The 10,904-nt window shown below is 47.9% G+C and overlaps 1 protein-coding gene and 1 non-coding gene across 2 annotated transcripts; one reads left to right on the top strand and one right to left on the bottom strand.

Moving 5' to 3' along the window:
• Positions 1–515: 515 nt before the first annotated feature.
• Positions 516–587, top strand: trnae-cuc (transfer RNA glutamic acid (anticodon CUC)). The gene has a single exon. It is a non-coding gene; the product is annotated as a tRNA-Glu (tRNA).
• A 1,721-nt stretch (positions 588–2,308) lies between these two features.
• On the bottom strand, positions 2,309–7,802 carry LOC144604711 (hairy/enhancer-of-split related with YRPW motif protein 1-like). Its single transcript, XM_078419361.1, has 5 exons — positions 7,144–7,802; positions 6,716–6,788; positions 6,540–6,623; positions 4,333–4,414; positions 2,309–3,260 (listed from the first exon to the last, which is right to left on the bottom strand). The coding sequence occupies exons 1-5, from the start codon at positions 7,719–7,721 to the stop codon at positions 2,734–2,736; spliced, it is 1,344 nt and encodes a 447-aa protein (XP_078275487.1). The 5' UTR covers positions 7,722–7,802; the 3' UTR covers positions 2,309–2,733.
• Between the last annotated feature and the right edge of the window lie 3,102 nt (positions 7,803–10,904).

Raw genomic sequence — 10,904 nt, 5'->3', positions numbered from 1 at the left:
CGCCCCACACATACACTGTGCATTAAATAGCAACGCGAAACAAACAACGAGGACTCCTGGCGACACCAAGTGAAACATTGCAGATGCATGTTGTATTTGCAACGTTTGCAACATTTTATATCTTTTTTTGTTTTATATTTTATTTTTGCATTTTAAAGCCACTGTAAGATCACACACAAATAAACCAACAAGTGGGACTGGCTGGCGGCCACAGACACATGACACGCAATGCAGACAGTCCCAATGTCTGACTCTTGTCTTTGGGGCCAATGTTGCAATTATAAACACTGTCTCATTTAGTAGAGCAATTGTAACAAATGCTGTGAGGTTCTGAGGGGTGAGAACGGGTTGTGGGGGGTAAATGCACCCCCTCTTGGCGTGGGGGGGGGGGGGGGGTGGGTGCATTCTCAACCATCTGGGAGAAAAAAAAGAGTTAGAAAGAAACACAAACTGTTGGAGAAAAGGTAGCAGGATGATTCCAAGAAGAAGCAGATTTTGCTACGGTCTCGCAGAGCTCCCTGGTGGTCTAGTGGTTAGGATTCGGCGCTCTCACCGCCGCGGCCCGGGTTCGATTCCCGGTCAGGGAACACATCACCTTTTTGTTTGCTCTCCCATAATCTTCCTGCCTTTCAATGCAATATTTTGTGTGTTTCCCGACCCCCCAACTCCCCAAATCATTGTTTTTGTGTTCAGTATTTTTAATTTATAATAACATGCAAAACAAAAAAAACTGGGCAAAATCTCTTATCATACTCTTTGCACGTAAATCTTTGCACTTTTTTTTCAATTATTCTGCCTTTCAATGCAATATTTTGTGTGTTTCCCACCCCCCAAATAAAAAAATTTATTCAGTATTTTAAATTTATTATAATATGCAAAACAAAAAACTGGGCAAAATCACTTCATCTTGTAAATCTTCTTTGCACTTTTTCTTCATTCTGCCTTTCAATGCAATATTTTGTGTGTGTCCCCCCCCCCCACCACCATAAAAAAAATGCAATATTTAAAAAATATTATACATACAAAACAAACAAAAATGGGCACAATCTCTTCATCTGCTCTTGTAAATCTTGTAAAATGTCACCGATCAAGCATGTTATGATGTTATTATATTATTATTATTGGAGTATGCCTGGAATAATAAGATGTTTGCGTTGAAAACTGTTGTTAATATATATATATATTATTCATGTATTTAACAGATGCAAGGTCCATTAATTGTGGGTTTTTTTACTTTAAATTCTAAATTTTAATTGCATCCATCTAAAATATCCAGTGCTAACTAATTCCGAATTCATTCATTCCATTCAGAATTCATTGATAAAAATAGATTCTGAATCTCTCATTTATAAAAATGCCGACAACATTTATTTTCGGTTTCTGGAAGTCAACAGCAGTACTGGAGCCCTACTGCCACCTCCTGGGTCTCTCAGGAAACCCTGATGTGCTCCATCTCTCTTCCAAGTATTTTTTTATAATTGGAGACATGATACGATACGATAGAACTTTATTTATCCCAGGAGGGAAATTGATCTGCCGACAGTCACAAAAACACAAGATACCATGGAGTTAAAGTGACGAATGGAAAGGATTTGGGGATGTGCACAGGTTTGGGGCTGGGGAGAGTCAGTCTGCAAACGCAAAACACAAAGTGCTGGAGGAACTCAGCAGGTCAGGCAGCATCTGTGGAGGGAATGGATCGGTCTGAAGAAGCGTCCCGACCCAAAATGTCGTCTGCCCTTTCCTTCCACAGATGCTGCCTGACCTGCTGAGTTCCTCCAGCATTTTGGCATTTACACTCTATTTATGTTTCCACACTAACAGATCTTGTACTGCAGTGTTTCCATTCAGTTCTTTATAAAGCAACCCTGAAGAATTCCTTTGTTATCTTTAAATGTGTGCCATTTTGATGAGTGAATTTTGATGCACTACTTTTAAAGACAGTAAATCAATTGACACGCTAGTGAGGAAAAATGACACACATGTCATGCCAACAACAAATAAGTTAATTCCCCTCAAATTCAAGGAACTAAAAATATTTAATATTTAGCAGAACTTATCGCTGGGTTCTGGAATCATTGTTGAGTGGAACTAACTTTAGTTAATGAAAACACCAGGGGTTACTATTCACGAATAAATTGATCAATTGTCAGTAACCACTGGCCATGTGTTCAGTGTTAATTGTTATTCTTGACAGCAAAGCAAGGCTCAGAACCCCTGCTACAAGGCCATTTATATTTTAAGTAAGGACTTTAAGGGTGGCAGGGTGGTGTAGTGGTAGAGTTGCTGCCTTACAACGCCAGAGACCCGGGTTCAATACTGACTACAGGTGCTGTCTGTACGGAGTCTGTATGTTCACCCTGTTACCAGGCGGGTTTGCTCCGCTTTCCTCCCACATGCCAAAAAAGTGCGGGTTTGTAGGTTAATTAGGCTTCGGTAAAAATTGTAAAATGGTCCCCAGTGTATAGAATAGTTCTAGTGTGCAGGGTGATCTCTGGTCAGTATGGACATGGTGGGCTGAAGAGGCCATTAACGCACTGTGTATCTAAAGTCCAAAACAAAAGTCTTGGCATCATGTTGGGCAGAGACGTTGTGGGCCGAAGGGCCTGTCACTGTTGTAGGTTCAATGTTTGTGTTCCACTTTTGACTCATTGGTGTCATGGTGCACATGGCGTATACACGTCACAACCACAGAAAACGTTGTCATAATCTTTTAATAATCAAACACTGGCATTAAAAAGCACCGACTTCGGAGGCCCAGAGGTGTTGCCCGAGTTTAATGGCTTGGAGTTGTGATGTGGACGCAACTGGCCCTGGCAACAGATGGAATGGAGCGGCTGGAGCTGACGGTAGTGGGGCCGCTGCAGGAGGTGTTGCTTCCAGATCCATCAGCATTGGGACCAGGCAACACGCGGGCGACACGCTCCTGAACTGTTGGAGACGGAGGCGGCTGAGCACAGACTCCTTGTGGCCACTCTCTCCCACGGGGGGAAAGATGCCGGCCAGGATCTCAGCCCGGACGTGAGACAGGGAGGTGATGGCGGCACGGCCCGTGCACCCCGCTCTCCGGCGCTGCGACTCCAACGTAGCGGCCTCCCTCCGCGACGCGCAGGTGCTTAAATGTGAAAGCAGGCGGGACTGCAGCGTGTCGGGGCGGCCCAGGGCCCCTGTCACACTCAGGTACCGAGCTACCTCCCACAAACACTCACGAAATCCCAACACCCCGTAGTCAGTAGCAAGCTCCGGCGTTTCCAAATAACCTGTTAGTTCAAAATTACACCGTGAGAATCTGTGCGAGACATAGACACATAGAAAATAGGTACAGGTGCATCTGTTCGACCCGGCACCGCCTTTCAATATAATCATGGCTGATCATTCAGAATCAATACCCTGTCCTGCTTTCTTCCCATATCCCTTGATTCCGTTAGCCCTAAGAGCTAAATCTAACCCTCTCTTGAAAACGTCCCGTGAATTGGCCTCCACTGCCTTCTGTGGCAGAGAATTCCACAGATCCACAACTCTCTGGGTGAAAAGGTTTTTCCTCATCTCAGTCCTAAATGACGTACCCCTTATTCTTAAACTGTGACCCCTGGTTCTGGACCTCCCCAACAGATAATCCGATTGAAACAAGAACAAACATACTTTAGACTTGAAGACCTTAGAGATACAGGCCCTTTGGCCCCACCGAGTCCACGCCGACCAGCGATCCCCGCACACTAGAGACGATTTCTACAACTTACCACAGCTAATTAACCTACAAACTCGCACGCCTTTGGAGTGTGGGAGGAATCCAGAGCACCCGGATATGGTCCAAACGGTGGCGCAGCGGTAGAGTTGCTGCCTTACAGCGAATGCAGCGCCGGAGACTCAGGTTCGATCCTGACTACGGGCGCCGTCTGTACGGAGTTTGTACGTTCTCCCCGTGACCTGCGTGAGTTTTCTCCGAGATCTTCGGTTTCCTCCCACACTCCAAAGACGTACAAGTATGTAAGTTAATTGAATGGGTAAATGTAAAAATTTGTCCCTAGTGTGTGCAGGATAATGTTAATGTGCGGGGATCGCTGGGCGGCATGGACTCGGTGGGCTGAAGGGTCTGTTTCCGCGCTGTATCTCTAAATCTAAAAATCTAAAATCAAACGCAGGCAGGTGGGACAGGTGTAGCTGGGACACGTTGGCCATTGTGGGCAAGTTGGGCCGAAGGGCCTGTTACCACACTGTATCACTCTATGACTCCATGACACCCGGGGAAAACCTCTCCCCACACTGTGCCTATCACTGCGGCCTCATGCCGACCTCCCCCCACACCATCCCCGCCCGCCTGTACAAACTCACCTCTCGCACGGCTGGTGTGAAGGACCTTCAGATGATCCACAGTCATCTGCAGTATCTCTGCTTTTTCCAGTTTCGTTGATCCCTTGCAAAACAAAACAAAGGACAGGTCTTTCGTTTTTTTAGTTTAGTTCAGTGATACAGCACAGAAATAGGCCACTTAGTCCGTGCCGACCAGCAATCCACGTACATTAGCATTATCCTACACACCTGTACGTCCCGGAGAAAACCCACACAGGTCACGGGGAAAACGTACAAACTCCGTTACAGATAGCCTCCGTAGTCAGGATCGAACTCTTTTCTCCAGAGATGCTGCCTGACCCGCTGAGTTACTCCGGCATTTTGCGTCTGTAATCAAAGACTTGTCCCATCCCGGTCATTCCTTCTTCTCCCCGCTCCTGTCCGGCTGAAGGTACAGAAGCTTGAAAGCGCGCACCACCAGTCTCAGGAACAGCATCTTCCCCGCTGTTATAAGGCTACTGAACGCCCTTCCATAAGCTAGGGCGTTGTCCTATTCACCTCTACCCCATTGCGGACATTGGACTTTGTCTCTGGAACTGATGCGCTACAATGCTGAGAACTATATTCTGCACTCTGTATCTTCCCCTTTGCTCCACCTGTTGTACTTGAGTGTGGCTTGATGAAAGAAAGGACATTATTGCTATTGAGGGAGGTTCACCGGGTTAATTCCCGGGATGGCAGGACTGACATATGATGAAATAATGGGTTGACTGGGCTTGTATTCACTGGAGTTCAGAAGGATGAGAGGGGATCTTATAGAAACATATAAAATTCTTAAGTGATTGGACAGGCTAGATGCAGGAAAAATGTTCCCGGTGTGGTGGAGTCCAGAACCAGGGGTCACAGTTTTAAGAATAATGGGTAAGACATTTAGGACTGAGATAGACAATAGATGCAGGAGTAGGCCATTCGGCCCTACGAGCCAGCACCAATTCAATGTGATCATGGCTGAACATTCACAATCAGTACCCCATTCCTGCCCTCTCCCCATACCCCCTGACTCCGCTATCATTAAGAGCTCTATCTAGCTCTCTCTTGAAAGCATCCAGGGAATTGACCTCCACTGCCTTCTGAGGCAGAGAATTCCACAGATTTACAACTCTCTGAGTGAAAATGTTTTTCCTCTAACGTCCAATCCCTTAATAATCTTATATGTTTCTATAAGATCTCCTCTCATCCTTCTAAATTCCAGTGTATACAAGCCTAGCCGCTCCAGTCTTTCAACATATGACAGTCCCGCCATTCCAGGAATTAACCTAGTAAACCTACACTGCACGCCCTCAATAGCAAGAATATCCTTCCTCAAATTTGGAGACCAAAACTGCACACAGTACTCCAGGTGCGGTCTCACTAGGGCCTTGTACAACTGCAGAAGGACCTCTTTGCTCCTATACTCAACTCCCCTTGCAATAAATGCCATTAGCTTTCTTCACTGCCTGCTGAGATGAGGAAAAACTTTTTCACCCAGAGAGTTGTGAATCTGTGGCTCAGAGGGCAGTGGAGGCCAATTCACTGGATGCTTTCAAGAGAGAGCTAGATAGAGCCCTTAATGATAGCGGAGTCAGGGGGTATGGGGAGATGTTTACAAGAGGAGTTAGATTTAGCTCTAAGGGCTAGTGGAATCAAGGGATATGGGGAGAAAGCAGGAATGGATGGGGAACTGATTTTGGATGATCCAGAGGTGCAGCCTGACCCGCTGAGTTGCCCCGGCACTCTTGTGTCTATCTTTTCAATAGACAATAGGTGCAGGAGGAGGCCCTTCGAGCCAGCACCGCCATTCAATGTGATCACGGCTGATCATTCTCAATCAGTACCCCGTTCCTGCCTTCTCCCCATACCCCCTGACTCCGCTATCCTTAAGAGCTCTATCTAGCTCTCTCTTGAATGCATTCAGAGAATTGGCCTCCACTGCCTTCTGAGGCAGAGAATTCCACAGATTCACAACTCTCTGACTGAAAAAGTTTTTCCTCATCTCAGTTCTAAATGGCCTACCCCTTATTCTTAAACTGTGGCCCCTTGTTCTGGACTCCCCCAACATTGGGAACATGTTTCCTGCCTCTAACGTGTCCAACCCCTTAATAATCTTATACGTTTCGATAAGATCTCCTCTCATCCTTCTAAATTCCAGTGTGTTCCAGTAAATTTCACTGACAATAATAAAGTTGAACCTGTAGCAGGTTGTCCCATACTTGTTTCTCGCTGGCGCTGGGAACTAGTCGGCGGAGTTCGGACAGACTGTGGTTAATGCGATCTCGGCGCCGCTTCTCCACGATCTGCAATGAAGCAATTTTGCAACATCACGTCCTCGGTGAAACAAGCGAGACTTTAAACACGCACTGTGAGTCGCAGCGGATCGTGCACCTACCCCTCGCCTCCTCCTCCTTGCCTGGCTCCTGGACACAGTGGGCGGCCTCTCGGGACGGCAACCCTTCTTGCTCCTGTTTTAAAAAGTCAGAAACTGCATTGGCATTTCTGCAGATTGCACAGTCCACGGAGAAGTTTTGCAAAGGCAGACACAAAATGCTGAGAGTTGTAACTCAGCGGGACAGACGGGCAGCGTCTCTGGAGAGAAGGGGACGGGTGATGTTTCGGGTCGAGACCCTTCTTCAGTCTTCAGTCTGAACAAAGGGGTCGGGACCCACTCATTCATTCCTCCTCTCCAGAGATGCTGAGTTACTCCAGCCAGTTTGTGTGTCTGTCTTCGGTGTAAACCAGCGCCTGCACTTTCTTTCTTACACAAGAAGTTTGCAAACTTCACTTTCAAATTCAGGAGGGAATTGAGAAATACTTTACCCTTTCTCGTCGTCAATGTCCAGTTCGCTGTCGGAGGAGGTGGGTTGCACAGATCTCTGCATTGCTGTCTGACCGGTGGGTTGCACAGATCTCTGCATTGCTGTCTGGCCGGTAGGTTGCACGGATGTCTGGCCGGTGGGTTGCACAGATCTCTGCATTGCTGTCTGGCCGGTGGGTTGCACAGATCTCTGCATTGCTGTCTGGCCGGTAGGTTGCACGGATGTCTGGCCGGTGGGTTGCACGGATGTCTGCATTGCTGTCTGGCCGGTGGGTTGCACAGATCTCTGCACTGCTGTCTGGCCGGTAGGTTGCACGGATGTCTGGCCGGTGGGTTGCACGGATGTCTGCATTGCTGTCTGGCCGGTGGGTTGCACAGATCTCTGCATTGCTGTCTGGCCGGTAGGTTGCACGGATGTCTGGCCGGTGGGTTGCACGGATGTCTGCATTGCTGACTGGCCGGTGGGTTGCACAGATCTCTGCATTGCTGTCTGGCCGGTAGGTTGCACGGATGTCTGCATTGCTGTCTGGCTGAGTGAGTGAGTGTGCGTCTGCTCCGAGTTAGTGCAAGACTTGCCCATCGCCGGCGAGCCCAGCCTCCCGGCCCGGGACCGCCTGATTGACAGCTGGCCCGGGACCGCCTGATTGACAGCTCGCCCGGGCCCGGATTTGCCCTCGTCATTGCTGCAGCCGCGGGATTCCCCTCTCCAAGTCAAGTCAAGTCAAATCAATCTGTCACATACACATACAAGATGTGCAGTGAAATGAAAGGCACAGCCCAGCAATAAGAGCAATAAAAATAAACAATTTCACACACAATCACAAACCAACACAAAACAAAACAAAAAGAAACATCCATCCCAGTGAGTCTCCTCCAGTCACCTCCTCACTGTGATGGAAGGCCAGAATGTCTTTTCTCTTCCCCTGCCGTCTTCTCCCGCGGTCAGGCTGTTGAAGTTGCCACGTTCCAGGCCGCGCCGGACGGTGAAAGGTCCAGAGAAGCTGCTCTCAAATGGGCAAGTCAATAAAATCAAATGCACCCTCACTGCACGCTTCCATGACTCCAGAAACCCTCTGTCAGGTCAATAGGATCAATTGCACGCGGAGGGTTCTGCAGATTGTGCTTTGCACCAACGATAGGCACAAAGTACCGGAGTATCTCAGTGTAAGAAAATAACTGCAGATGCTGGCACAAATCGAAGGTATTTATTTCACAAAATGCTGGAGTAACTCAGCAGGTCAGGCAGCATCTCAGGAGATGCTGCCTGACCTGCTGAGTTACTCCAGCATTTTGTGAAAAGGAGTATCTCAGTGGGTCAGGAGAGAAGGAATGGGTGACGTTTAGGGTCAAGACCCTTATACCTCTGCTTATACCCTCTGAAGAAGAGTCTCGACTCGAAACGTCTCCCATTCCTTCTCTCCAGAGATGGCGCCTGTCCCGCTGAGTTACTCCAGCATTTTGTGATTATCTTCAGAATCAATTGCATCCTTACTGCATGTGACTGCATGACTCTCTAATTGGAAATCTGTTGTCAAGTCATTAAAGTCAACTGTATGTACAAACTGTACATTCTCCCCTTGACCGCGAGGGTTTTCTCCGGGTGCTCCAGTTTCCTCCCACACTCCAAAGGCGTGCAGGTTTGCAGGTTAATCGGCCCTCTGGAAATTGCCCCTCGTGTGTAGGAAGTGGATGCAAAAGTCCAATAACATAAAACTAGTGTGAACAGGTGATCGATGGTCGGTGGGCCAGAGAGCCTGTTTCCATGCTGTGTCTCTAAATTGAACCAAACAAAAAGAAAGTCTGCTATAAATAAGATAAATTACTCAAGAACGTTAGGGCGGCACGGTGGCGCAGCGGTAGAGTTGCTGCCTCACAGCGCCAGAGACCCGGGCTCGACCCTGACTACAGGTGCTGTCTGTACGGTGTTTGCACATTCTCCCTGTGACCGTGAAGGTTTCCTCCCATCCACCAAAGACGTACAGGTTTGCAGGTTAATTGGCTTTGGTAAAATTGTAAATTGTCCCTCGTGTGTGTAGGATAATGTTAGTGTATGGGGGTGATTGCTGGTTGGCATGGACTCGATGGGCCGAATGACCTGTTTCCAAGCTAATTCTCTAAACTAGTATATTTCCAGTATCAATATTGACCCAAACATTGACAATGAAACTTGAGTTAATTATGAGTTGGTCTTTAAATCACTGCATAAGTTTCTTTTAACTTTGTTGTTAACTTTATCGAGTAATAAGTTGCAAAGATTTTTAGTGCAAAGAGAAAGATATAATGGGTCTGGTTATGTGGGTGAAGTTGAGAGATCAATGCCTGGCAATCATTAGCTAAGAAAGCTTCATCAGAGCGGGATGGAAAGCTGCGTCGTCAGCAGTGTAATGGAAATCCATGTCTGCAAAGCTGCAGTTCAGAGAGGCTGGCCTCCTGCAGAAATAAATGCCAGAGGATCTGAAAACATTTCCCCACAACAAGGCAGAAACCCAATCACCGTGTGACTGCTGTCCTTGTCTCAGAGCAACTCTGCTGCTGGGACTTTCATTACACTGGCTTTCTGCACAGATTCGCAGCATCCACACAGCTGTGCGCCAGTCTTGCTGAGACAAGAAACAGCAGATCCCCATTTTCATCACGAACATCAAGTACGTTTGCACGCTGAGGCGTTTGGTTTCCTTGTGTCGGTCACTTTTGTTAACACAATGCAGACACCAAACATGTTCCCACTTGTTAACTTTCTGTACCACAAAGGAACCGCGCTGTTATTGACTGATTGAAAGATGCAGCTGGGAAACAGGCCCCCACTTGCCCGCCGAGACCATCAATCACCCGTTCACACTAGTTCCCTGTTCTCCCACTTCCTCGTCCACTCCCTGCACATTGGGGGGGGGGCAATTTACAAGAGGGCCAATTAACCCACAAACCCGCGCCTCTTTGAGATGTGGGAGGAAACCCACGCGGTCACAGGGAGAACGTGCAGACTCCCCACAGACAGCACCCGAGGTCAGGATGAAACCCGGGTCTGTGTTGCTGTGAGGCAGCAGCTCTACCCGCTGCGTGACTGTGTTTTGAGCAATTCTACTTTGCCAGCCATTTTTTAAAGGCTCCATAGTGGCGCGTAGCTGGTAGAGCCGCTGCTTCACTGTGCTCGGGTCTGTACCTGCCCTCGGGGTGCTGTTTGTGTGGAGTTTGCAGGTTCGCCCTGTGACTGCGCTGGCTTCCTCCCCCATCCCAAAGACGTGCGGGTTTGTAGGTTAATTGGCCCCTGTAAATTGCCCCCTAGTGCGGAGGGAGTGGATGAGAAAGTGGGATAGTATAGTACCAGAGCTGGTCAGCATGGAGTCAGTGTGCCGAAGGACCCGTTTCCATGCTTCATCTCTTAAATGCATTCAAGGTTAGTTTCTCAGTTGTGAATCTGTGGAATTCTCTGCCTCAGAAGGCAGTGGAGGCCAATTCTCTCAATGCATTCAAGAGAGAGCTTGATAGAGCTCTTAAGGATAGCGGAGTCAGGGGGTATGGGGAGAAGGCAGGAACGGGGTACTGATTGAGAATGATCAGCCATGATCACATTGAATGGGGGTGCTGGCTCGAAGGGCCGAATGGCCTCCTCCTGCACCTATTGTCTATTGAAAGTGTAAGTAAATAACTGCAGATGCTGGTATAAATCGAAGGTATTTATTTCACGAAATGCTGGAGTAACTCAGCAGGTCAGGCTGACGAAGGGTCGACCCGAAATGTCACCCATTCCTTCTCTCCTGAGATG

This window comes from Rhinoraja longicauda, chromosome 22, assembly GCF_053455715.1.
Source record: "Rhinoraja longicauda isolate Sanriku21f chromosome 22, sRhiLon1.1, whole genome shotgun sequence".
In the NCBI taxonomy this organism is placed as follows: Eukaryota; Metazoa; Chordata; class Chondrichthyes; order Rajiformes; family Arhynchobatidae; genus Rhinoraja; species Rhinoraja longicauda.
The sequence above is the reverse complement of the archived record's forward strand: the minus strand, read 5'-3'. Positions and strand labels throughout refer to the sequence as shown.

Excerpts from the sequence above, each read along its gene's own strand:
- LOC144604711 (XM_078419361.1), bottom strand. The coding sequence starts at position 7,721 with ATGGGCAAGTCTTGCACTAACTCGGAGCAGACGCACACTCACTCACTC. Across the intron at positions 6,624-6,715 it reads CAAGGAGGAGGAGGCGAGGG|ATCGTGGAGAAGCGGCGCCG; the intron begins GTAGGTGCACGA and ends GCTTCATTGCAG. Across the intron at positions 3,261-4,332 it reads TCACACCAGCCGTGCGAGAG|GTTATTTGGAAACGCCGGAG; the intron begins GTGAGTTTGTAC and ends TTGAACTAACAG.